The sequence below is a fragment of the Prunus persica genome, chromosome G5 (genome assembly GCF_000346465.2).
Source record: "Prunus persica cultivar Lovell chromosome G5, Prunus_persica_NCBIv2, whole genome shotgun sequence".
NCBI lineage: Eukaryota > Viridiplantae > Streptophyta > Magnoliopsida > Rosales > Rosaceae > Prunus > Prunus persica.
In genome coordinates this window covers 10943825-10971087 of record NC_034013.1, presented here as the reverse complement: position 1 = coordinate 10971087, position 27263 = coordinate 10943825, and the positions used below count along the sequence as shown (strand labels likewise).

General features: G+C 37.8%; 7 protein-coding genes across 8 annotated transcripts; 2 read left to right on the top strand and 5 right to left on the bottom strand.

Moving 5' to 3' along the window:
• Positions 336–2540, top strand: LOC18776867 (cytochrome P450 86A22). The gene has a single exon (XM_007209834.2). The coding sequence runs from the start codon at positions 651–653 to the stop codon at positions 2244–2246; it is 1596 nt and encodes a 531-aa protein (XP_007209896.1). The 5' UTR covers positions 336–650; the 3' UTR covers positions 2247–2540.
• On the bottom strand, positions 3188–3832 carry LOC18775930 (putative B3 domain-containing protein At1g78640). Its single transcript, XM_020564752.1, has one exon. It carries the CDS (start codon positions 3830–3832, stop codon positions 3188–3190), a length of 645 nt encoding a protein of 214 aa, XP_020420341.1.
• On the bottom strand, positions 5359–6036 carry LOC18776885 (putative B3 domain-containing protein At1g78640). The gene has a single exon (XM_007208992.1). The coding sequence runs from the start codon at positions 6034–6036 to the stop codon at positions 5359–5361; it is 678 nt and encodes a 225-aa protein (XP_007209054.1).
• On the bottom strand, positions 7843–8472 carry LOC18777924 (putative B3 domain-containing protein At1g78640). The gene has a single exon (XM_007210000.2). The coding sequence runs from the start codon at positions 8470–8472 to the stop codon at positions 7843–7845; it is 630 nt and encodes a 209-aa protein (XP_007210062.2).
• On the top strand, positions 13866–20837 carry LOC18777655 (mitogen-activated protein kinase kinase kinase YODA). 2 transcript variants are annotated; one of them, XR_002271692.1, is made up of 13 exons: positions 13879–14044; positions 14869–15676; positions 15826–16557; positions 16847–16934; positions 17121–17183; positions 17331–17491; positions 17615–17690; positions 18006–18065; positions 18147–18254; positions 18378–18605; positions 19190–19281; positions 19666–20355; positions 20440–20837. XR_002271692.1 is itself a non-coding variant. In XM_007210696.2 (12 exons), the coding sequence occupies exons 2-12, from the start codon at positions 15117–15119 to the stop codon at positions 20168–20170; spliced, it is 2673 nt and encodes an 890-aa protein (XP_007210758.1). In that variant the 5' UTR covers positions 13866–14044; positions 14869–15116; the 3' UTR covers positions 20171–20837. The 2 variants fall into 2 exon arrangements, 1 of the variants encoding a protein (XP_007210758.1); XM_007210696.2 differs by having other exon boundaries at positions 13866–14044; positions 19666–20837.
• LOC18775760 (short-chain dehydrogenase TIC 32, chloroplastic) lies at positions 20982–23697 on the bottom strand. Its single transcript, XM_020563972.1, has 8 exons — positions 23501–23697; positions 22894–23125; positions 22311–22390; positions 22049–22202; positions 21874–21952; positions 21701–21785; positions 21481–21527; positions 20982–21311 (listed from the first exon to the last, which is right to left on the bottom strand). The coding sequence occupies exons 1-8, from the start codon at positions 23604–23606 to the stop codon at positions 21144–21146; spliced, it is 951 nt and encodes a 316-aa protein (XP_020419561.1). The 5' UTR covers positions 23607–23697; the 3' UTR covers positions 20982–21143.
• Positions 24176–26587, bottom strand: LOC18775937 (short-chain dehydrogenase TIC 32, chloroplastic). The gene is made up of 8 exons (XM_020563481.1): positions 26417–26587; positions 25763–25994; positions 25546–25625; positions 25288–25441; positions 25091–25169; positions 24888–24972; positions 24671–24717; positions 24176–24532 (listed from the first exon to the last, which is right to left on the bottom strand). Exons 1-8 carry the CDS (start codon positions 26520–26522, stop codon positions 24365–24367), a joined length of 951 nt encoding a protein of 316 aa, XP_020419070.1. The 5' UTR covers positions 26523–26587; the 3' UTR covers positions 24176–24364.

Below are 27263 nucleotides of genomic sequence, written 5' to 3'. Positions count from 1 at the left end.
ATAGCCATATGGACTTATAAGCTTTGGGGTGGCCCTATCTCTCGTGGGTTTATAAACCTTACCTTACTACATGTCCAACGACTTCTGCTTGCATTAATTAATGGCGGAGTTTTCACTGTAGTCTGTAAGGCCTTAATTACCTTATGAAAAAAATATATATTCAAAGAGAAAAAAAATGTGTGAAACAAAAACAATAATTCACAACAGGAGAAATACTTATATGAAATGGGAGTAACACTATTTTGTTATTCCCGCCCAATTACGGTGCTATTCCCATTTCTTACACAACAGCCCCTTCGGTTCCTATTTATTGCCATCCTCTCTTTCCCGTCCATTTCATTTTTCAAGTCACATTTTCCCTTTCCCTTTGCTTTAAGCCACTGCCTCTCTCTCTTCTTCTTCTTCCTTATATATATCAATGTTGGCAGCCTCAGATCTCTAAAACTCATTTTTGCATCATTAATCTGATCTGGGTTTTGTTTAATCAGTCCATTTTGACCTGGGTTTTGCTTCTTTTTTGTTTACGTGCATTAGTTTTCAAGTTCTAGCTTGGCTGTGGTTTTTTCCTGTATCACCTTAATTACTTTGGGGTTTGAGGATTAATTTTGGTATTAGCCAAGTTTGAGGTGGTTTAATTTTCAAGTGGCCAGATGGAGGTATCAACGGCTCTGATGATCTTATCAGCTTTTGCTGCGTACTTCTTGTGGTTCAAGATCCTCTTACGGTCCATGAACGGCCCGCGTGTCTGGCCTCTAGTGGGCAGCCTGCCGGGCCTGATCCAAAACGCGAACCGGATGCACGACTGGATCGCAGACAATCTCCACTCTTGCGGCGGCACGTACCAGACCTGCACCTCCGCCATTCCCTTCCTGGCTCGCAAACAAAGGCTCGTGACTGTCACGTGCGACCCCAAGAACTTGGAGCACATTTTGAAGCTCCGATTTGACAACTACCCCAAGGGCCCCACCTGGCAATCTGTGTTCCATGATTTGCTCGGCGATGGGATCTTCAACTCTGATGGTGACACCTGGCTGTTCCAACGTAAGACCGCCGCACTGGAATTCACCACCCGGACCCTCCGCCAAGCCATGGCTCGGTGGGTGAGCCGCGCCATTGAGTTCAGGTTTTGCCCCATTCTTGAGACGGCTCAGAATGAAGCCAAGCCGGTGGATCTTCAAGACCTCTTGCTTCGGCTCACATTTGACAACATTTGTGGGTTGGCTTTCGGGAAGGACCCACAGACGCTAGCGCTGGGCCTTCCCGAAAACGACTTCGCAAATTCTTTTGACCGAGCCACTGAAGCCACGCTGCAGCGCTTTATCTTGCCCGAGATTATATGGAAATTCAGAAAATGGCTCCGACTCGGAATGGAAGTCAGCTTGAGCCAGAGCCTCCAACACATCGACCAGTATTTATCCGCTATAATCAACACACGTAAGCTGGAGTTGATCAATAAGCAACAAGGTTCAAATGGGGTCCCACACGATGACTTGTTGTCCCGGTTCATGAAGAAAAAGGAGTCCTACTCGGACACATTCCTCCAACACGTGGCGCTCAACTTCATCCTAGCTGGACGTGACACATCATCGACGGCGCTGAGTTGGTTCTTTTGGTTGGTGATTCAAAACCCACACGTGGAGGAGAAAATCCTTGCTGAAGTTTGCACAGTTCTGATGGAGACACGTGGCAGTGACACTTCCAAATGGGTCAAAGAGCCCTTAGTGTTTGAAGAAGTTGACCGATTGACATACCTTAAGGCCGCGTTGTCCGAGACCCTAAGGCTGTATCCTTCAGTGCCAGAAGACTCGAAGCTATCAATAAACGACGATGTTTTGCCAAGTGGAACTTTTGTGCCGGCAGGCTCTGCAATCACATATTCAATATACTCAGTTGGTCGCATGAAGTACATTTGGGGTGAAGATTGCCTTGAATTTAAGCCCGAAAGGTGGTTATCTTCTGACGGCAAAAAAATGGAGGTACAAGATTCTTACAAGTTTGTGTCCTTTAATGCTGGTCCAAGAATTTGTCTAGGCAAAGACTTAGCTTACTTGCAAATGAAGTCAATAGCGGCCGCCGTGTTGTTGAGGCACCGGCTCACAGTGGTTCCGGGCCATCGAGTGGAGCAAAAGATGTCACTGACATTGTTCATGAAGTATGGCCTCAGGGTTAATGTGCACCCTAGAGACTTGAACCCTATTTTGGAAAAGATAGGTAAAGGTGTTAAGATGGTGGCTGGGATTGCTTAAAAGGGCTAAGTTGCTTGGTTTTGGGGGCATAGCCTGTGAATATGATTATGCATATATAATAGAGTGACTAAATAAGGTAAAAATGCTGGTAATTAATTACGGTCAACGCCACATACGTCGTCGTATGTCGTATGGTAATGCTATATCTTATATGCTACACTATTTAGGAGGAGAGGAAAACTTGTGGGGTATGTGAAACATTATGTAACTATGAAAATTGTGTTAATTAAATTGTGCTTTTTAGAAAGTTTTTACAAAGCTATGAAATAGCAGAATGGGGTATGATTTACAAAAGAGTTTTGATCAAATCAGTTTCGGAATGGGAAAGCTTTCTAAAAATAACTTTCCAATTTAGGGTATTTTGAGGCATGAAATTGACTAGGGCCGGACCAAAAGGAAGTTTGATGCATTTCCGGACAGCACTAATTAAATTTCGGGGCAGAGGATAGGGAGGGATGGGGACGGTGGACCTAATTCAGCGACTATTTAGGGTACCGATCTTATTTGTTGAAGAACATTATTTTTTATGTCGGTGAAATTAATGCAGGGCTAACCAATTATCTTAGTTTATTAATTGACTAAGATCATGTGGATTCTCAGATTAACTCACTTTAATTAAGGCTACTAGCCTACTAGCATAACTAGAAACCAGCAGTCATGTCATCATGTATTTTTTGGATCATGTAATATAAGCGATAGTCTAAACTATAAGGAGAAGGAGTTCTCTCATACACACACTACATCAGTGCGATGGGGATTCGAACACTACTCATAACACAAGAAGTCAATGCCATTTTTTACTAGGTTAGACCCCGTTGATAGGACAATTGTAATTTATTTTTAAACATTTGAACGAAAGTGATTCATTGAAAATAAATACAAACCAAAATAAGAGACACACAAACTATGTGAACAAAGGTAAATAAACTAGATCATCAAATTCAAGCCCGTTGAAGGAGAGAAAACATGAACATGGCTCTGGAAGCATCCCAATAAAGCCCAATTTCATCCTTCTCTTTCAAGCCTCTCCTCTGCACAAACATCCCTCTCCACTCTCCATTGAGAATGTAACTCTTTGCCGAGCTCCAAAACTTGAAAGTCAACTGATGTCTTGTGCCTGTGTCGTAATCTTGAACTGTAACTCCCAATCCCTCGTCACTCTCAACCCTTTGGACAAACTTGTCATCCAAGTAACGCAGAAAATGGTTCGTGGCGGAGTCTTTTGGAACCAGCAGCCTTGAGGAGTTTCCGAGGTCGCTTGCCTTCAGAATCTTCCTGATGGGCCAAGGCCTCCGAGGCTTGGGACTCGGCCTAGGTCCCAGCACTACTAGCTTTCTTTTCTTCTTTACTAACTCTTTGTTCGTATCATTCGTACCCGATATTTTCTCGTGGTTCGGATTACGAGGAAATGTGGGCACATTGTGAGTAGCAGGGTCTAATTCCTCTGCTTTGCTCTGATTTGTGTCGTAATTCCAAGTTGGGTCACACAAAGTGAGAGCAGTGGAAACTTGGTCTAGCTCTGGGTTAGTATTAAGAAGGCTAAGGGTTAGGGCTAGCATTTTTGAGGTTTCATAATCGTCCTCCATTGTTAATGTTGAAATTAACAGATGAAAATCAAACTACAAAGCCAATCAATTGACTAATTCCAGTTGATGGGGAGAAAGGGAGATATGAGTTTTTGTGCTTGATGCTTGGAATGAAGTTGCAAATAAGAGCAAGAATGTATGGGTATTTATAAGGATTTGTACCAAATCAGTCTTGGATTTGGAAACAGGACATTTTGTTACCCTTTTTAATTAGGAAAACTTGCTTCTCCTTGTTGGGTTTGTAAAGCGATTCCTGAATTCTTGAAGAAATTTAGCCATATTATTCAGAATTAATGTTCCGAAATACCAAATTCCAGCATCATCATGAATTCGAGTAATAAAATTCTTTGGGTTATTAATCCCAATGGTCCCCTAATTATTGCTCCAGCATCATTTTGGTTCACCAACTAAAATTTTCATTTGAACCGTCCTTCAACTCTTTTTTTTTTGTATCAGGATGGTCCTATCGTTAAAGTATGTCAATTTAATTGTTATTTATTTTTGTATTTATCTGATTTTAAAATTTTTAATTATTTTAAACAATAAAGAAAAAAATTATTACTTTATAAGTCTATGTCAGCCAAAAAAAAAGCCATGCTGGTGGTGAGATTCAATTTTTTCAATTTCAAAATTTGGTACAAGTTCCTATAATAGTTTCCTTTAATTTTTAATTATTGTTTACTCTTAAAAAAAATTATTTTTATGTGCTTTTAATTAATTTAAACAATAGAGAATTTATTATTATTAATTGTTAGGTCAGTCTCACCGAAAAAAAAAAAGCCATGTGGCTGGTGAGATTCAATTTTTTAAAATTTTCTAAGTTTTATAATAGTTTCCTTTAATTTTTAATTATATATTACTATTTTAATTCTTAGAGACATTTTTACCTCTCAATTTAATAATAAAATTGACAGACTTTAACGGTAGGATCATCTTGATACAAAAAAAAAGAGTTGAAGGACGGTTCAAATGAAAATTTTATTTGGTGGACCAAAATGATACTAGAGCAATAAATGGGGACCATTGGAATCAATAATTCTTTTGTTTTCGAAGTAGCAGCAGCTAAATGAAAAAAATTGAGGGTTGCAATCCACCAAGTGCAACCAAAAAAGTTTAGACCTAAATTCCATTTCAGTGTCACACATTGTGGCAAAACGGTGCGTCTTGGAGGTTTGGAATACTTATATCAGAAATCATCTGAGGAATTAATCCACAAATTATGAGAGGTTTCTTGATCTGCCAACCCCAACGTTGGCAGCAAAGGAGGCAACAAAGCAAGATTGGAATGAAGTAATTTTTCAGTAACAACTGTTTTATTTGTGTAACTAAAACTTATAACAGGAAGCAAATCAATATAAAGAAAAAATATTGATGGGAAAATGTATGATTTGATTCATAGAATTCACTTGGACTTGGATAAACACAAGTCTTTTACAACAAATGTCTCAAACTGAGGAATTAAAAAGGTAATTGAATAAACTATCTAGCTAGTTACAATTCTGATCATAATTGAAATCTCAAATTGATCAAGCAGGGAATTGGGATTGGATTGCCCTTTCAAGAACAGAAAACATGAACATGGATTTGGAGGTATCCCAATAAAGCCCAATTCTATCCTTCTCCTTCAAGCCTCTCCTGTGCACAAACTCTTGCCTCCAATCTCCGTTGAGAATGTAAAACTCGGCTGACCCCCAAAGCTTGAAATTCAAGTAATGCCCGGTGTTTGTGTCGCAGTCTACAACCAAAACTCCTATACCCTCTCCGCTCATGACCCTTTTGGCAAACTTGTCATCCAAGTAACACATAACATGGTCGATGACCGATTTTTTCGGCATCAGTAGCCTTGAGCAGTTTCCAGTGTCGCTTGCTGTCAGCTTCTTCCTGATTTTCCAAGGCCCCTCATCCCGAGGCTGTAGACTCACCGTATCCGGCACTGCTTGGTTTCTCTTCTTCTTCTTTAATTCCTTGTTGATATCATTCGTACCCGACATTTTCTCGTGTTCCGGATTAGGAAGGGCAAATCTGAGAGGAGCAGGGTCTAAATATTCCTCTGCTTTTCTCTGGTGTGTGTCGTAATTCCAAGTTGGATCACACAAAGTGAGGGCAGTGGAAAGTTGGTCTGGTTCTGGGCAAGGGTTAACCCTAGCTCCAGGAAGGCCAAGGGTCAGGTCCAGGAGTGCTGAGAGATCAATTTCTTCCTTCATTGTTAATGTTGAAATTAACAGAAGGAAATCAAACTACAAAACCAATGAATTGATAAATTCTAGTTGCAGGGGAGAAAGAAAACAGAGAGATGGAATGAAGTTGACAATAAGAGCAACATGTGTGCGTATTTATAACATATTGTTACCCTTTTCAATTAGGAAACTCGCATTTCCTTGTTGGGTTTGGTTTTATTTTAACTCAGACGCTTAGGGTGATTTTCCTGGAGATAAAAGTAATTTTATTTCAAATTTACAGCGAACCGTTTGTGAACGTTGGTCATTAGTAACTTTTCCAGTACTCGATCGATCATTAAATGAACAACTTCCAGTCAGCTGGCGTATATGACGTGTAATGTGCATATATGCGGCCTTTTTCATCAGAGTTCTGTTTTGTTTGTTATTTTCACTTCCACTTTTTTTATTACAATGTATAGCCTTCCACTCAAAACGTGATCCATGTTAAATTATTATTATTATTATTATTTTACCGTTAAAATTAGTAGTACTCAACTTTATCATTGAAAATAATAACAAAAACTTAAAAAAGAAAAACAACCTTAGCGAGAGGAAGAAATTGAGGTTGCACTCCAAAAACAATTTGCAATGAGGGGAACAACACTTCCAAGGTTATGCCGCCCCTCCATGTCTTGTCTTCCTTCCATTTTGATCTCATTTAGTGAAAGACTCAAAACCATGTACTGGCCAACGCTTAAACACTAATTCTTATCTAAATATATAACAAACTTGGTAATTTTGAAAAGAGTTATTTACACTAACACCTCTTGAGATTTTAAATTGTTTTCACAAAATCCATTTTCATTGATTTTTCGGTTCAAAGAAAAACTCCAAATGACAAAGTTAGCCTTTGAAATTAAATTGCACATGCATTCATTAAGGTTATTTTGTCATTTGCATGAGTATTTTTTTAAAAGAAATCATCAAATTTTGGACGAACAATCCAGTGGCGGATCCAAGATTCGATAGCCGGCCGGACGAAACTTACACTAACAATTCGACTGTATGAGTAAATTTTATTAATAAACATACAAAAAATACACCTAGTCAATAGAAGTAATGAGCATTACCCTCAAATGCATCTTTATACATAAAGAAAAGCTTATAAAACAACAAGTAAATGCAATGCAATACAAAAATAATAACAGAAGCTTACCCACAGATATTAATATATTATCAACAAATAACCAAAACTCATATTCAAATCCTAAAAATTAATAATAAGAATAACAAAAACCCAATTGAGAGAGAGAGAGAGAGAGAGAGAGAGAGAGCCTACAAGAGGAAATTAAAGCCCACAAGAGAGATAATAGGAAACTAAAGCCCACAAGAGAGAGATAATAGGACATTAAAGCCCACAAGAGCGAGAGATAATAGATAACTAAAGCTCACAAGAAAGAGAATTCACAAAATGGGTCTGGCAGCTGCCCGGCATGCCCTCCACATAGGTTCGCCCTTGGAAACGAAAATGGATTTTGTAGAACAATCTGAAATCTCGAGGGTGTTAGTATAATTTTTGAAACCTCATAAAGTTTTGTGAAAACACCAGAAATAAAAATATAATAATAATTCCACAAACAACCAAAAGATTGAAAATTATAACGAACTAAAGGAAAAGAAAGAAAGAAAAGGGAAATCCAAGCAAAGATGGGATATATAGAATACTCGAAAAGTTGAGTTGTACACATAGACCAAATATATTAAACTTTAAAGTTGAGTATTTTTACTTAGCACTTTTGCCAGAAGTACATACAAAAATTTAGTAAAAATTCTTACAGACAGGTTACATCATTAAACTGATTCCTGATCATGAAGAGGTGCAGGTTGGCCTGCCCGTTTAAGTACCGAAAAAGTGAACATGGCTTTGGAAGGAACATTTGAGGGTGTGTACCAGCCAACTCCAATCTCATCACCCTCCTTCAATTCTCTCCTCTTCACAAACTCCTGCTGCCAATCTTCATCCAAAATGTAACTCCTCCTAGGCGAATCGCGCAGCTTTAAAACCATTCGATGCTTCGAAAATGTATCGCGGTCGTGAACTGTGACTCGGGCGCCATACTTGCTCTCAAGTACCCTTTTGGAAAACGTGTCACCCAAGAAAGACATAACCTGGTTCTCGATAAAATTTGTTTCCACAATTAGCAAGTTTTCGAGATCACTAGGCGTGAGTGTCTTCTTGATTTCCCAAGCCTCACTAGGTTTCAGCCAAGAGACCAAATTCGTGTTTGTTTTCTTCCTCGGAACAGGGCACTCTGTCTCTGGTTTTCTCTTCTTCTTATTTGTGGTCCACAAAGTCAACTCTGTTGAAACTTCATCTTGTGGGCATGGAGCTGCAAGGCCAAGCTCTGTTGAAACTTTCTCTTGTGGGCATGGAGTTGCAGGGCCAAGGGTTAGTGTTGTTGAGGCCTCTTTCTCTTCCATTGTACACACAGAGAGAGAGGAAGACCCCAAAAAATAAAAATAAAACTGAGAGATAGAGTTTGTGATACTTGGGTTGAAAGTCAATATGGGCTATTTATAGAGATAGAGATTATAAAGAAATTACTTTGGCATTGGAGATTTTTCCTTGTAGACTCTGTAGCTTTCTTGGTGGCTAAGTAATTAGGGATGGTTTGACAACAACCAAAAAAGGTAATTAGGGAGGATAATTAATAACATACTCTTTTCTGTCTAAGTACATGTAATGTAGGAGTCCACTGTCAAATTCAAGTATGGACTGATATTGTCCCCACTTTAATCATCCAAGTCTAATATTCTGGGTCGAGTTAGGTCCAATAGACCTCCAGGGTGTGAGTGTTTTAACTGAAAAGACATTGGCGCAATTAGTAGGATACCACATATATTTGAACCGTAAATTATTATTAGATTTCTACTATTTTGGCTTCACAAATCATGACTTGTATCGAGCCAACAACACATTCCGCACACTTTTACTTATTTATTTGACAGATAAGTGTATTATACTTTCTTCCATTGTGTAACTAGGACTATTGTTAGCATATAGGATTAATCATTTTATTAGTCCTTGAATTTAGATCCGATTTGCATTTGAGTACCTCAATTTCCAAAATGGTTCCCGTGGTCCTTTAACTTTAGTTTCGTTAGGACAAATGGTCCTGCCGTCAACTTTGTTAACTTTTTTTGTTAAATGCATGGGCAAAATGGTATTTTAATATTAAAACAAAAAAAATGAATAAAAAAATCATATCTTTAAAATAACAATAAAAACAAATCAAATAAAAAACCAACCAAAAATAAAATAAAATCAAATTTTGAGGGAGTAGAAATCGGGATAGATGGGGAGAGAGAGATAGTTTAATTTTAATTTTTTATTCATATTTTAATCAATTTTGATTAAAAAATACCATTTTGTCCCTGCATTTAACAAAAAAGTTAACAAAATTAATGGTAGGACCATTTGTCCTAATGAAACTAAAATTAAAGGACCACGAGAACCATTTTGAAAATTAAAGTACTCAAATGCAAATCAGATATGAATTTACGGACTAATAAAACGATTAATATGTCCTCGTAGATATACAACTTATATATACTAAATCCTTCCACATAAGAGAAGCATTATCTTCTGTGTGTTCCATAGCAAAAAAAGATTTCCATCCAAAATTGGTTATGTTATATGCAATAACACTTAAACAAACTAAGAAAATTAGTGCTCAACTAATTCAATAAATTAACCTGAACTCCACAATGTTTGATCAAAAATAGAAAACCAGAAGTAACTATAGTTCCTTGTGGCACTGGCTTACTAACCTCTCCTTTTACGACTCTAATTCCAGCACCCTCCGGACTGTGAATTCTTTCCGGTAAACCGAAAACTCAAGTGCAGTAAAACATATCATGACACAATCCAAACACTTTGAATACTCGTAAGTGCTAAAATATGTGGTTCAAATGAGCAGCATATATAACATAAGAAAGTTTCTGATAAGCCAATTAAGAAACCAAGAAAACTAAGCCTCAAACAGTTCAAAAATCCAGAACATATGCCAATGTTTGATCAATAACAAAAGGCTGCCAAAAGCTGAAAAAAGTTCCTTAAAAATGTTCTCTGCTTGTTCAAGCAAAAGAAGGCAGTTGGTGCCCTGCGCGTCCAAGCACAGAAAACATGAGCATCAACCTGTGAACATCCCAGAAAAATCCAATTTCATCGCCAGCCTTCAACTGCCTCCTCCTCACAAATTCTCTGTTCCATTTTTTTATCAAAACATATGTCCTTGAGCTCTTCCAATACTTGAAAGTCAAGTGATGCTGGGAGCTTGTGTTACAATCGTAGATTGTAACTGCAGCTCCCTCTTGGCTTTCGACTCGATTAATAAGTCGAGAACTCCAGTAGGGCAGGAGGCTTTTCTTGACCATATGTGTGTTCAGCAGCAGCCTGCTGCTGGTCCTGCTCACATTTTGTCCAACATCGCTTGTTGTCAGTGTCTTCCTAATCTCCCAAACATTGCGAAATGGGCTCGGGTTTGCTGGTACCCTCCACATGCCATGAAGTATCTGATTGTAGCTGCAAACTGTGAGCAGCCTGGAAATCTGGGCAGCCACTGCTCTTCTTTTCAGCTCTTCTTCTATGACATTCTGCATTATTGTACAGATGTTTTCATGTGCTGGGGTAGAAGAAGCTGAGCCTTCTTCCTCTTCTGTTCTGTTCAGTGGTGTCCAAGATGGATCACATAAAGCCAACGTTGTTGAAACTTGGTCTTGAACTTGGTCTTGAACTTGGTCTTGAAATTGGTCTTGAACTTGGTCCTGAACTTGGTCTTGCAGTTGTGGCATGGGGGTGGCAAGGGTTAAGTTTGTAGAGAGTTGCACTGCTTCCATTGCTGAAACTGAGAGAAACAACAAGGGTTTATAATTGGTTATTGTTTTTGGGGGAAGACAAACAAACACCTGAGGCCTTCATTTCGATTTATGGATAGTTTGTGTGTGTGTGAGGGAGAAATATATAAACACATTAATATGTACCATATTGTATTATAGCAAAATTTTTTTTTTTTTTTAACCAAAACAAAAACTATTGACAACTACACATAAGTTTAAAAGAAGATCATAAATTAAAACTCAAGATTAAAATAATTATAAGTATATATTTCTAACAATTCACTTTTATTGAGGGATATTTGAGGGACATCTTGTAGGGTCCATTTCAACTATCTGAATTGTCCATTAAGTCTTCATTCAAAGATCATTTTTGCAAAAAAAAAATAGCAAAAATCGGAAGTCATTAAGACATCTAGTTGTGATCAACAAAATCGACGATCCTGGTGGTTCAAAAAAACACTAAAACTACAACCATCGATTGAGTGGTAAAATGATTTTGGACTAAAGTGATTTTTTTTTGCAGGGATGATCTTTGAAGGAATACCTAAAATGTAGACGGTTCAGATTATGAAAATACAATGTAGATAGGCCCCATAAGGGTGTCTCTCAAATAAACTTATTTGAGGGATCCTTCAACTAAAGTTCTCTAATATTTCTAATATTTTTATTTTAGTAAATGTGTAAGCAGAGACGAACTATCTTTTAGTCTAGCAGTATTTCTCTTTTCAATGTTGGACATTGATAATAAAAAAGGGCTAAACTTCGGGCAAGAGCTATATTCCCATGCCCATCCATACGAGATAAGCCCTGACCCATGGGGAGATCAAGGGTTGCGGTGGCGGAGGGAGAGGGTCGTATGGTTGGGTTCGGCTTATGAGATCTAGAGAGAAGGTAGACACACATGGGCCATAGTGGTGGGGACAGGGGCTAAAACAGTAGATCAAAAGATATGAGAGAGAGAGAGAGAGAGAGAGAGAGAGAGAGAGAGAGAGAGAGAGAGAGAGAGATTAGGTTAAAAAATGTGGGTCATTTAGGAGAAAGAGATTTGGGTGCAAAAAAATTGTGGGTTGTTTTTGTGCAATGTGAACAATAATAATTTTGAAACCAGCGAATAAGAAGCCGACATTTGTGTTTATTGCCAACATAGTGATGTTTTAAATCAGTTTTGGCGGTCTATTTCAATTTTGAATATCAAATCTTAAAAAAAATTGAAAATCGAACCAAATGAGACCAGTCATCTGGTTCGGTATATTTAGCCAATTCTTTTTCTTAGTAAAACCCAAAGCTACTCTTTTCGTGTTCAAGAATCAAAATGTGAAGAGGTTAATTATGGACAAGGAGAACAAAATCAAAACAATAATACTCTTTGTAAGGAAAAAAATTCTATATGTATTGTAGTTCTACTACGCCATCAAGCTGATGTGATATCTATTGAAATGATGCTATTTGTTTAAATTTTAGAATAAATTAATAACATGAAAAAGTTACTAACGTACCTGGATTGTCGAGAAATGAGATATGGTGCGTCGCCGGAGAAGAGAAAGGAAAGTAGTAAAAGGGAGAAGTTTGGGTGCATCCCAAACCAGAGATATATGGTCAGAAAGAAGAAAAATACTTGAATTTCCAAAAAAAAAAGAAGCAAATGAAAATAGAGGACAAGAGAAGAGAGATTTTTTTTTTTTTTTTAAATATACAAAAACTAAGAATTATAGAATATTATTTAATTGGCAACCAGAGCACATAGACCTGCTATTATGGTAAGACAGTGTGATTCTTATGGAGGTTACTATAGATATACTGAAAATTCACATAAGGAAACAAACTTTGGAAATCTCTAGATGGAAGCTGACGTGTGATTCACTTCTCTTTAAGTGAAATGAATTTCCAAGAAACAAAAAGAGTGAAATGAATTATGTAACGGCCTGTTTGGATAATAAAACCTTGGAATTGGGGTGTCAAATCCAAACCTAAGTAGAGGTCATTTCTGTCAAAGCCTATTTCGAATTTATTGAAGGGGTTCTTGAGTTCAATTTTCATAAATGACAATTGTTTTATATCTCTACAATCACAATATTATAAAATATTTTAAGGGAAAAAAAGAAAGCAACAACCGTGACCATCGCCACCAACTTCCCAACAACATCACCACCACCTTACCACCAACACGCCGCCGCCACGCCCCCGGCCATCACAACATCATCACATCTGTACTCCCATCACCAACAGCATCACTCTTGCTGATGTTGCCACCCCCACCACTATTTCTACACACACCACTCATCTCCATGACATTTGTTTTATTTATATTCAATCCCATTTTTAAAATGCTATCATTTAGAAATTGTTTTAGTACTCATAAAATTCTTTGTTTTTCTTGATAAAATGTTCGATTTTTTATATTAAAAAAAGTACTATAGATGTGTGGATATCATGGTTGATAACATGTTAATAACAAAACGTACCAACACATTATCGATACATTATTAACAATATAAATTCAAAATTCATCCGTAGAACTCCCTACCCATTGCAAAGTAAATTTCGTTTCATAAAACAATTTTGAAACTCTCAATTTAGATTACAATTGACAAGTTTGACAAAATAATGTTACCTGTGACATTGCACAAAGCCAAAGGTTCGAAACAAACGATAGGCTATGGATAAACCAAAAATAAGGATCTCAACAAAAGAAAGGAAAAACACAATTGCGTAAAGCATGGTGATAATGGAATAATATTTGAGTAAAGCTGCCGTTAAAAAACTATAATAAACATCAAAAAATTCCATACTCCTCACCACATTCTACACCCCATACACCTTCACCTGCAACCGTTCCTAGCCATGACAACACCGACTGAGGTCATCACTTCGAAATCGATTAGTCACCACCAACGGTACCACGTCATCACCATATATCGCGATGCGGCCTAAACGTCCTTATTTAATTAATTAACACTTTAATTTATTTTATTTCTGAGACACTTAACGCACAGACAAAAAACTCTTCTCACTCTAAAAACTCTCTTCCTTGCTCGGTGTCTTTTCAGCTTCTTCGCTTAGCCGTGTTGCGGAGGACAGATAGGCAGACGAACGCTGAGTTTCGAGCTTTTTCTCTTAGCGTCGTCGTTTCGGCCTCTGCATACACCACCACACTGTAAGTGATTCATTGTTAGGGTTTTTGCTTCAGTGCCTTGAACTCTACAGTTGAGCTGCAAAGAATTGAATGATTCGGAAGGTTTTTTTTTTTCATTTTATGTCGTGAATTTATGGGCCTGTTTCATTTTTTAGCTCGCGTTGTCTCCGCCATTGGGTTTGAGTAGCTTAAGCTCTGCTTTTTATGGTTTTATTTAACGAGTCGTAATTTCGAAATTGTTAGAAGTTAATGTTGGTTTTTTCTTTGGTAGGAGAGAGTTTTCTTTCACTTGCTAATTTCCTTTGGGTTTGAATATTTTTAAGTTATGCTATTGAATTTGTTGAAATGGGTGATTGAATTGCGTAGATCTGAGCTGAGGAAGTGTGTTTTGGGTTCTTAAGCGTTTTGAGTGTGCTATTGACATGTGATCGTTAGTATAATATTGATAGCCTCTGTTTGCCCGAAAACTTTACAAATAAAGGTTTAGAAACAAGTCTGTAATGGAAAATTCAGAAATGTGGGAAAACTGTAGCATTTCTTTATTTAGAAACAAAGCTCTTCAAACAAAAATGTAATGGCTTTAGAGTTTTGTTGATTTTTTTTTTCCTTTTGCAATTGGAAAGGCAACTTTTTTTTCTTTGGGTCTGGAAAAGGCCAACATTTATAATTAGAATGTGTTATTTTGACAGTAGTTCGTGAATCTGGATTATCATTCTTTATGACTTCGGCAGCTACTGTTCATTCAAATTTATATTTTTATGAGAGATACATTTATGCAAAGTATTTGTCTATTGTATTTGTTCTTGGCAAGAGCTAATGAAAAAAACATTCTAATATTTATACAGGTCCTTATTGAGTACCATTTCTATTGAGCAGCTCATTTAGGACCCCTTCCTAAATGTGTTAAGGCTATCTGTTGAGTTTTGTTATTCAGAGGTTCCATAGATATGAGCTCTGGATTACTTCTCATTGTTATGAATAGATGAGGTGCACACCAGTTCATTAAGTTGGTCTAAATGTGATAGCTTATCTATAATCAAGGAGAGTAATTTATCTCAGGATTTGCCTACTGTAATTTGTTCATTACATAAGCATGCCTTCTTGGTGGAGGAAGTCTTCATCCAAAGACGTAAAGAAGAAAGCAAATAAGGAGAGTTTCATTGAAACCATAGCAACCATACACCGAAAACTTAAGAGTTCATCGGAAGAGAAGTTCAATAGTAGATCAGGAAATTCTCGAAGGCCATGCAGCGACACTATTTCAGAAATGGGTTCTCTATCCAGGGCACTGTCACCTGCACCCTCCAAACAAGTATCACGCTGCCAAAGCTTTGCAGAACGGCCTCATGCCCAGCCACTACCCCTCCCTAGGGTGCAACTTTCTAACATTGGACGTACCGACTCTGGCATCAGTGCATCCTCAAAACCAGGATCTGACAGAGGGTCCAATCAATTGTTCTATTTGCCCCTTCCAAGACCTGAATGTGTCTCAAGCAGGGAAGATCCTACTGATGCTGAAGGAGATATAGCTACTGCTTCCATATCTTGTGATAGCTCTACTGATAGTGATGATCCGATTGACTCACGTCTGCTAAGTCCCATGGGATCTGACTATGAAAATGGAAACAGAACAACTTTGAACAGCCCTTCCAGGTATGTTTTAATATATATAATTGAGAATGAAGATCTTATTTCAGGTTATGATGTTAGATAACCGTCATATTCACCTGTAAATGCTTCATCTGTGTGTGAGTGCTTGCGTGTGTCCACCCCTGACAAATTTACTTCTATCTTTGCTGAAGTGTAATGCAAAAGGATCAATTCCCTACCGTCGACCAAAAGAACTCAAAAGAGACTGTGAAGCCGGATAATCTTCTGTTCAATACTCAGATTCTGTCTCCATCACCTAAACGGAGACCATCAAGCACACATATGCAGAATATACAAATCCCTTACCATGGTGCTTTCTTTAGTGCTCCAGACAGCTCACTGTCAAGTCCTTCTAGGAGTCCTATGAGAGTATATGGCTCTGAGCAAGTTAGGAACTCCAATTTCTGGGCAGGGAAGCCTTATCCAGAAATAGCTTCTGCTCACAGCTCTAGTCCAGGTTCAGGTCAAAATTCTGGGCATAATTCAGTCGGAGGGGATCTGTCAGGACCGTTGTTTTGGCAGCACAATAGGTGTAGCCCTGAGTGTTCTCCAATACCTAGTCCTAGATTGACCAGTCCTGGCCCCAGCTCCAGAATACAAAGTGGTGCTGTTACCCCTCTGCATCCACGAGCTGGAGGGCCAGCTGCAGAGTCGCCTACAAACCGGCCTGACGATGGGAAGCAGAAAAGCCACCGGTTGCCCCTTCCTCCAATAACAATAACTAATACCTGTCCTTTTTCTCCTGCATATTCAGCTGCAACAACTCCCACAGTTCCACGTAGCCCTAATAGGGCAGAGAATCCAGCAAGTCCTGGTTCACGTTGGAAGAAGGGTCGCCTGCTTGGGAGGGGCACATTTGGACATGTATATCTTGGTTTTAACAGGTTTGTAGCCGAACTCAGCTCTGTTAATTGATTGCAAATTTTACAGTTGTATAATTTCTCAGTATGTATGGTATTTAGCAGACAGTGTAAGCTACATGTGACAGATTGAAATTTTCAAGTATCAGCATTTCAAAATTACAATTTTCCTGTGCTTATCAAATATTAAGCAGACAGTGTTTCTGAACTTAAAATTATGATTTATTATAGTCCACTTTGTTGTCGTTAGAAGTACTGCACAACTTCTTTGGAATTTTTGAATGTCTGGTTTGATTCAATTTTTGGGCTTCAGTGAAAGCGGTGAGATGTGTGCAATGAAGGAGGTAACTCTGTTTGCAGATGATGCAAAATCAAAAGAAAGTGCACAGCAACTGGGGCAAGTAAGTTCTATTTGCTAGTCAGTGACCCAGTAGATCTGTTAGAAATTCCAGTAGTGCAAAGAATAGAATATTTCTTAGTAAACTTTTCAATACAAGCTTTACATATTTTTTGTGTTCCTTTATTGAATGCACAATTCGTCTTTTTTACAATTCACGTGGCATATACTTGTGCATTGTGTTTTGTAGGAAATTGCTTTGCTAAGTCGCTTACGGCATCCAAATATAGTGCAGTATTATGGATCTGAGACAGTAAGTCCCTCTTATTACTGTGTAATATCTAAAAAGGTTTTGGTGCCTAGGTCAGTCAAGATTGGCTGTTTACACGTTCGATAGTAACTATTCTTAAATAAGTGTGTCATTCCTGTTGTTGACATGTGGTGGTGTATGCCTGAGCAGGTAGATGACAAACTTTACATATACTTGGAGTATATGTCTGGTGGATCCATTTATAAACTGCTTCAAGAGTATGGTCAGTTTGGTGAAATAGCTATTCGTAGTTATACTCAACAAATCTTGTCAGGGCTTGCGTACTTACATGCCAAAAACACTGTCCACCGGTCAGTCACATTATTATTGAAACTTTATTAATCTTATGGGCCATGTGTTTTAATCATTTAGGAATGTCAAGTTTGATTGTTTAGGAATGTCATTTGAACTAATGATAAGCTTATTATGTGCAGGGATATCAAAGGAGCAAATATATTAGTAGATCCCAATGGTCGGGTAAAATTGGCAGATTTTGGGATGGCTAAGCATGTAAGATCATTCATTTGCAAGTTTTTAGTGTAATTACCATTCAATCATTTCGTTTGATTGTCCAGTTAGCATGAAACCTCGATGCTGATAGGTAGCATTGTAAGAGATCCTATAAGCCAGTGTGTTATGAGAGTGAAAATATGCTTGTTAAGTACTCATTTTGTTGTAACACCATTTTCTACCTTTTGTTTAGAAATAGAACACGAGACAACGTTTTAAAAAAAAAGGGCTACATTGCTCCAAGTTGTTTAATGTTTTTTTTCCTGTCAACCTTGAATCTGAGTGTTCTAATTAATCTTATCTGAATAATTGTAGATAACTGGGCAGTCTTGTCCATTGTCGTTCAAGGGAAGCCCGTATTGGATGGCACCCGAGGTCAGGATGGTTCCTTTTTCCACTCTTGCATCACGATTTTTTTTCTGGATTTGTGGTAACATTATTTACTCAACTGTTTAGGTTATCAAGAATTCGAACGGTTGTAATCTTGCGGTTGATGTATGGAGCCTTGGTTGTACTGTTCTTGAGATGGCCACAACGAAACCACCTTGGAGTCAATATGAAGGGGTTAGTAAAATTTGGATTCATAGACTGGAGTATTACAAAATAGTCTAATGCTATACATTTCTCATTGACAGTTCTTGCATGACAAAAATTCCTTGACCTGGTTCTTGTGTTTGTGCTTCAAAGGTTGCTGCTATGTTTAAGATTGGAAACAGTAAGGAACTTCCTGGAATTCCTGATCATCTGTCTGATGATGGGAAGGACTTTATTAGGCTGTGTTTGCAACGTAACCCACTGAATCGTCCTATAGCTGCTCAGCTTTTGGAGCATCCTTTTGTTAAAAATGTTGCTCCATTGGAAAGAACCATTTTGAGTGCAGAGCCTCCCGAAGGACCTCCTGCAGTGAGATCTCTGGTATAAACCCTAAACCAATAGCCCCCACAAATTCGATTTCTATGCCATTAAACTGCACATATGTGACTATTGCATTTACCATTTTTCAGATTTGTTGAATTTATGGCAACCAGATATTAAGTTTTCACTTTTAATACTAAGTATAGAATACCTCATGATGTAGGCATCTAAAAGACAAGGGCTTTAATATCATGAGAATTTTATGGCTTTATGTAATTGCTGTATTTGTATGTAACTAACAAGATTCACAATGTTTCCCATCCCTTCATATTGTTCTTCTGTGATTGTACATCGTATAAATATAAACATGCTCTGCTGACACTGGACATGAAAAGGCTTTTCCGGATCTTAAAATCTACGCAAAAATAACACCTTTTTTTATGTCCATATATGTTGGATATGCTGTGGGAAACAGAAATTATGGTTCCATGTATTCATGTGGACAACCAGCAATGCTATTTGGGGCCTAATATTTTATGTCAATTTATGCTGGCATATTTGGGGTAGAACATTAAAAAGTTCATCTTTTGTCTGCTTTATCAGTTGCAGCTTTCATTCTTTTCCTTTTTTAAATATTCTTTTAGGCCTTTGGACACGGGAGAAATCATTCTAACTTGGACTCAGAAGGGATGGGCATCCATCAGTCCAGAGGCTCAAAAACTGCCTCGGCATCAAGGTATATCTTCCTTCTCCTCTCTCAGTTATATCTTTATTATGTGTAGATGAGTGGTTAAAATTGATGGCCAAATCATCATGTTATTATGAATACCTGGTTTTTATCTTGCTGTTGCTTGCAACTCATTTACCCACAGAATAGTAGTTAAGCTTATTAAACACAGGAATTTTGTACTTTGAATTAAAGAATGCTCAATATATGCTTCAACCCTTCATCTAAAGAAAGGCAATGCCAATACCATCACAGCCCATACAGAAGTAAATGTTGGGAAACTCGTTAGTTGATATTAATGCCACCTCGGGATATGAGGACTGATTTGTCTACCAGTCATCTCTCAATGTTCCATTAAAATTTTAACCTTTCCCTTTCCTTTATGGTTTTCAGTGATGCCCATACACCAAGAAACGTATCGTGCCCTGTTTCTCCTATTGGAAGTCCACTTCTACATTCTAGATCACCACAACATTTCAGCGGAAGGATGTCTCCTTCTCCCATATCTAGCCCTCGTACCACATCCGGCTCATCTACACCTCTCACTGGTGGCAGCGGTGCAATTCCTTTTCAACACTTGACGCAGCCAACAACCTACTTACATGAAGGCATGGGGAAGAGCCAGAGATCTCAGAACTGTGGTTTCTATACAAATGGCAGCATTCCATACCATGAGCCAAAGCCAGACCTATTTCGAGGGATTCCACAAGCCTCTCATGCTTTCTTGGATATAATTTCATCTGATAATGGTGCACCGGGAGATCAGATAGGGAATCCTGTTCCCAGGGACCCCCAGGAGTTATTTGATGTGCAGTCGATTTTGGCTGATCGTGTGTCTCAACAGCTCTTAAGGGATCATATAAAGCTGAATCCTTCCATGGACCTTAATCTTCGCTAGTGGTTTATCAAAGCAGTTATATAGAATGGGTGCATGATCTCTGGCGTATTGGCATTGCTGAAAAGTCCATTTTGTACTGTAAGAGTCAACAACTTGACAAATGATGCTTTTGGATCTTCTGATACCCTGATTGCCAGAAGAGAAACATGATATGAAAGGCCTCAATGCTCAGTCATGTTCCAGTGGTAAGCAGTACTTTGGCAGAAGAGGCTTCTTAAGCTATATTCTCCTATGGTAGTGGTTGAACCGTTGAAGTCTTCCCTTTGCAGGAGTCGAAGGCGGTCATTGGAGATCCGGCTTTTGTTAATTCCTTGTAAAGATAATGTTTCTGCTGCTGTAAAATAGTGTACATTTTGTTGCTCCTTGGGGAAAAAGAAAAAGAAAAAAGAAAAAGAGGCTATCAGATGCCGTATTTGAACCTGACCATTTTTTGGTTATTTTGTTTTTCCGGGAGGAAAGAGGGTGGTTGAGATGGCACAAATTATTGTACAGTGGGGGTTGGGAATTAAATTGGAGTTGAGATTTTGTGAAGATTGTTGTTGAACCTGTATCAGTTTATGGCATTGGCACCTCAGTCCAGTTCTTAAGATGGGATGGGCTGTGCGGCTTTATACTGTTGTATCTGAATTTACTTGCATCAAATAGAAGAAATCTAATTCCTCCTGTATTTCTCTCTTTAGATATCTTCTGCTGATGACCTTATTTATTGACTATTGATGAATAAGCAAAAATTTCAGTAAGGTCCTTGGATATAATGTTTTTATAAAGATAGTTCAAATCGGGTATTTTTAGAAACCCCTTGTGCCATAAAGACTCAAAACAATCCCTAGATTGAAGATCATAAATTACAAATATGGTACGAATGTGAAGTAGTTTGAGGCCAGCATTTTATTACACTTTGAAAGTTGGCAATTGATTTCATAACGAACAGTGCAGAAAACCCATATCATTAACCAGCAAGGATTAAAATGCCCTACTGCTTGGCATCGGTCAAACTCAAGCTAAAATCCCAGAGCCTGGTAGCCAAATCTGCATCTTTTGCCTTAGAGCTCGGTTTGGCAATGTTACAGTCTGAAAAGTATACGCCGCCTACTCCCTTAACTTGTGGATGGAGTGCTGCAAAGCATGTCGTTGCCGCTCCCTGCAAGACCATGTTTTTATAAATTAAAACGATTTGATCAAATTGTAGACCACATCTCTGATAGAGCGAGATTCACAAACACGGTCCTTGTAGCATTAGTATTTAGTACCCAAAAATAATAATAATAATAATAATCATACGCTGCATATATTGTGAAAGGTAGAAGTACCTGTTGGATAGTTTTAGAGAAAAATATACCCAGCACACTGAAGATACCTGTGTGAAGCCAATCCAGTGAAAATGTGAGTTGTTAAGTGGAAAACCAGACAAATAATCAGTGCCGTGAACTTTTTTTATGAGCTGATATGAAAAGATGATCATAGTTTTCACTGAAGGGAACTTTCCTATTATAAAAATGACGCTGGTAAAGTACAGAAGATGAAGCATACATTGTAAAAAGCTATCATGGCGCGTAATATTCGTTCCTATTGCTCCAGGATGTAGAGAATTAGCTGTTATCTCTACCCCTTCTTCCTGTTCAGTTGAAATTTCAAACATAAGTTACCAAGCCAACCAAGAAATGCATATCAAATCTGAAAGTGTATATTAAAACGTTCAATACCTTGAGACGCCTTGTAAGCTCATTGGCATGTAGGATGTTAGCAAGCTTGGATTGCGCATAATTATAGTATCTGTTGTACCTGGAAAATAGCAAGCAAAAGGGGCAGATTTGTTGACATATTTACCCTAAACAGACACCTAGCACGTTAAATCAGTATAGCCTAAAAAAGATTTACCCTGATTCATCGTTGATTTTATTGAAACGAATTCCTTCACGGTAACCATATGGATGAAGTAGTGATGATACATTAACAATTCTCCCCTCTATGTTGCTTTCTCGCGATGTGCTTTTCATGGTCTCCAACAGAAGATTGGTGAGAAGAAAGTGGCCTGCACATTGGATAGTATAAGTAACAAATGAATTGACAAAAGCAACTTGTGAAAGACTGATCTCTTTTCTGATAGTTTAGACTTCAAAACAATTGTTAGGTTTCAAACCTAAATGGTTGGTTGCAAACAGCAGCTCTATGCTGTCTTGAGAAAGCTTGAATGGAGATGCTCCTACCCCTGCATTGTTACTTCCAACAAACAAGAGAGTGTCTTACTTCTTATTGTCAGAATATATATAATAATCAAGTGTGAATTATGGCTGTATGAGCTTTTAAATGCATGTCAGCTTGATAAAAATATGTTAGATCTAATTTTGTAGCAGCATAAGTTTTTGAGGTCCGGTGGTTGTCGAACATGGTACAAGAACTCTGGTGTTAGAGATAGTCTGTTCGAAACCGTCCCTTATATCCACTTATCACTTATCGTGTTAACTTGCGGGGTGGGCAAGTTTGATTCTCCACTCTGGGCTCATCTGATATGCTTTGATACAGGGTACTGGACTGTACTGTATTGTGCAGAGCATTTAGGGATCTTTATGACAACTTAAGCTTTGTATGACTTTGGAAAGTTCACACACGATCCAATCCAATCTAGTACAATAAGGCCACGTTTGACAAAAGGGGTAAATTGAGGAAAATAATTATAAACCAGAAGCATAGCCAGTAATAAAAATGCAAATTGCTTATCTCACATAAGAATGTTCAATGGAAGGCCGGAGGAGTTATAATCTGCTGCAAATTTTCTTACAGATGCCAACAAGCTCAGGTCCAACTCCATGACATCAATCTTAGCGTTGGAGATTTCTTCAAGGATTGCTTCTTTGACTTTGGCCCCAGCATCCATGTTCCTTATTGCCATAACAACATGAACACCACGCAACGCAAGAACACGTGATGTCTCTGCACCGATACCACTTGAGGCTCCTGAAATTAAACAAAGTTTTTACACAGAAATGTTTGAAAACATTGCTTTGAGAAACAAGGCGGAAGGCTCATTCACATGTAAACAATGGAGATGTCCAAATCCAGAGGCTAAAAAGCTACATCTCCATGTAATTCAGAAGAGCTTATGAAAGAAACCATCTTAATCTGATTTAGCCTCAGAGTAACATATGATCATCCAAGAAACTAACAAGAGTTTTTTCCCATGTTTACCTGGGAAGTTGCTCCAGTGACATACTAAATCATATTAAATCCTATAATTTATCACATAAACAAATAAAACAAATAACTGAAATACCTGATAATGTAGTAAGAGAAAATTTTATCACATATATGAAGCTTAAAATAGAGCTTGACCTGTAACAATGGCAGTCAGACCAGTTCCATCAATCCCTTCAGTAACTTCCTCTGCTGTAGAAGAGGGAGAAAACCCAGAAGGTCCTTTCCTGCTAAATATCCCCATTAATTCTGCAGATGATAATGAACTTGCAAGTTACAAAACAAAGAAAATGCTACCAAAACTAGCGAAAATAGTTTTTATATATATATATATATAATTTTTTTTTTCTGGGTGTCAAAACATTGTAGTTCTTTTCTTAAAATATTGGCAACGAGAGTAACAGCCAATGTCAAGACAAGGCTATGCTAGAGGTGCCCCATTGATGATAGATACCAAGTTGACAACTGTTTGCTTGCTGTTGGCCCATGTATCCCCCCTACGTGGCAATTTTGTTTGGGATTGTTATAAGCAATGTCGTTTTTGATGCGGCTCTCATACTAGAATGCAACATGTTGGGTAGTTTTGATTGTCCATGAGCAAATATGTGTTCAAATTTGCAGCTCTATGGAGTCCAAGTCAGTTCTTACGAGTCTCACCCCTCTATATGGGATTTGCAAAACACAATATGTTAAACTGTTGTCCAAGTAATAAGTCGAGTCCCTGCCATTAAGCTATAGAGAATTTGACAACATTTTAATAAATACATCATGTTAAACATCTTAAACCATAAACCACATGTTGCTTCTTGACCATGTTGAAAGCTGTTTACTTTGTAGTTCCATTCATGTTGTCTATGTGCTCCAGTTTCTAGACTGGTTTTAAATTACAAATAAGGAACAAATGGGAACTTTTTATAGTCTGAGTTCAGCATTTGGTTACAGTTTGAGATTTGGAGGTTTGATTTCATAACGAACAGTGCAACCAGCAAATATTAAAACATCCTACTTCTTGGGATTGGTCAAACTAAAGCTACAATCCCAGAGTCTCCTAGCCATATCAGCATCTTTTGCCTGAGAGCTCCGTTTGGCAATCTTACAGTCCGAAAAGTATTCGCCGCCTACTCCCTTAACTTGTGGATTGAGTGCCACAAAGCATGTGGTTGCCGCACCCTGCATGACCATGTTCATTGAAATAGTTCAAGGGCAGCTGCTATACAATGTGAATATATAGTACAAACACAAGATTCTCTATCTAGAAAATCAAATAAAATCATATGATTTAATATATTGTGGAACGTCAAGAAGTACCTGCTGAACAGTTTTAGAGATAAACAAACACACCACAGTAAAAACACCTGTCAGGCCAATGAAAAAAGTGAGTTTATCAGTGAAAAATCAGACAAATACTCAGCGTCAAGAACTTTGATTATGAGCTAATATGAAAAGTGATGCATTTAGTCTTGACTGCAGGGGATTTTACAGTAAAAGTAATTGTCACTGGTAAAGTAGAGAAGATAAAGCTTACACCGTGCGAAGCTGTCATGGCGGGTAATATTCGTGAGAATTGCTCCGGGATGAACAGAATTAGCCGTTATCTCTACCCCTTCTTCCTGTTTAGTTGATGTTTCAAAAATAAGTTACCAAGTCAACCAAGAAGATAAGGATACATGCAATATATGTCCATAGAAATTAGGCATAAATAATGGGATGTCCTTAAATGTTCAATACCTTCAGACACCGCGAAAGCTCGTTAGCATGTAGGATGTTAGCAAGTTTGGATTGTGCATAAGCAAAATGCCTGTTGTATCTGTATATTAGCAAGTAAAAGGGTCAGATTGTTGACAAATATTTATCCAAACAGACATCTCAAAATGTTTAAAACAGGTATGAGCATATATAATCTGCATATCCTGCAGAAGATTTACGTGGGTTCATCATTAAGTTTATCAAAACGAATTCCTTCACGGTATCCGTAATGATGGCTCAGTGATGATACGTTCACGATTCTCCCCTCTGTGTTGCTTTCTCGCGATGTGCTTTTCATGGTCTCCAACAAAAGATTTGTGAGAAGAAAATGACCTGCACATTTGATGGTTCAAGAAACAAATAGATTGGTAAAAGAAACTTGTATGAAACTGATCAGTAGGCAGGCTACAGTTCAAAGCAATTTCTAGGTAACAAACCTAAATGATTCGTTGCGAACTGGAGTTCTATACTGTCTTGAGAAAGTTTGAACGGTGTCACTCCTACCCCTGCATTGTTACTTCCAACAAAGAAGAGATTGTATTACTTCTTATTGCCATAGTATGAAATAAAGACATATTAGCTTCATATAATAAAGTAAATATGTAACAAACCACACACAACAAACAGAAGGAAACTTGCATTTGCTTATCTTACATAAGGATGTTCAATGGAAGGCCTGAGGAACGATAATCTGCTGCAAATTTTCTTACAGATGTGAATGAGCTGAGGTCTAACTCCCTGACATCAATTTTAGCATTGGGAATTTCTTTAAGGATTACTTCTTTGACATTCGCCCCAGCATCGGTGTTCCTTACTGCCATAACTACATGGACACCGCGCAATGCAAGAACACGCGCTGTCTCTACACCAATACCACTTGAGGCTCCTGAAATTGAACAACCTTACCTTGAGAAACACACAGAGGAACGCTCATTGACATGAAAATTAAGAAACAAAAACTGAAGGGTCTTGCTATACTTGCTGTATATATATGAGAAATAATAGACATCTTATATCATAGAAGAGAACTTATAGAAGAAGCCATCTTAGCTTCATGCATGTTTTCTCAGTCAACAGCTTAATTTCATTTAGATTTGGAATGATAAATGATCATCCAAGAAACTAAGAAAAGTACTTAAATATAAAATTAAAAATACAAAAGTATGTATATATCAAAGAATTACTAAAAGCTAGTCCAGATTACTGATCTTCTAATCATTTTTCCATTTTTACATTGGAAAATCCTTTATCAGATTTTTATAAAAAAAATATTTCATATATGAAGCTTAAAAAATAGAGCATGATGACCTGTAACAATTGCAGTAAGACCAGTTCCATCAATCCCTTCAGTAACTTCCTCTGCTGTTGAAGAGGCAGAGAACCCAGATTGTTGTTTCTTGCTAAAAATCCCCATGAAAGTTGCAGATGATAATGTGAAGTTACAAAGAATGCCAACAAAAGCAACATAACATAGGATTTCTCTGATTAAAATATAGGCAATGTGAGGAAAAGGCTATGCTTGGGGTGCCCCACCAATGATACATAATAGATACCAATTGACTTGAGGGATCAGAGGACCAAAACATGAAAGACTTTTGGGATTATAGTAAGTAATGACGTTTCTGATGTTAATCTGATATACAACGATGTCGTTTGGAACACATTGTTGTTGACCAAATGCCAAATCAGAAGTTTTGTCAACAGGTTGTTTTGGTAACAATGATACTAGACTCACTTGTTTGATAATACTACTTCTATAGTGGTTAAATTTGACAACAAATAAAAGGAAAAACTTTAGATCTTTTAAAAAATAAAAATAAAACCTGGTACGGCCGCACGGCTATACTTGGTTTTATAAAATTAAAAAAATAGTATAGCCGAACGGCTATAATCGGTTTTTTCGTAATTTAAAAACACGTATAGCCGCACGGCTTGACTTGTTTACACGTGCCGCTTAGGTGCTAGGCCGGTCTTTTTTTAATATATATAAATAGTATAGCCGAACGGCTATACGCCTTTTTCCTAAGCTCTACTTACTTTACACGTGGCGCGTCCTTTTTTGTTTTTAAAAATAGTATAGCCGGACGGCGACACCAGATTTTCCTAATTTTTTTTTAAAAATAGTATAGCCGTTCGGCTATACCCGTTTTGCCTA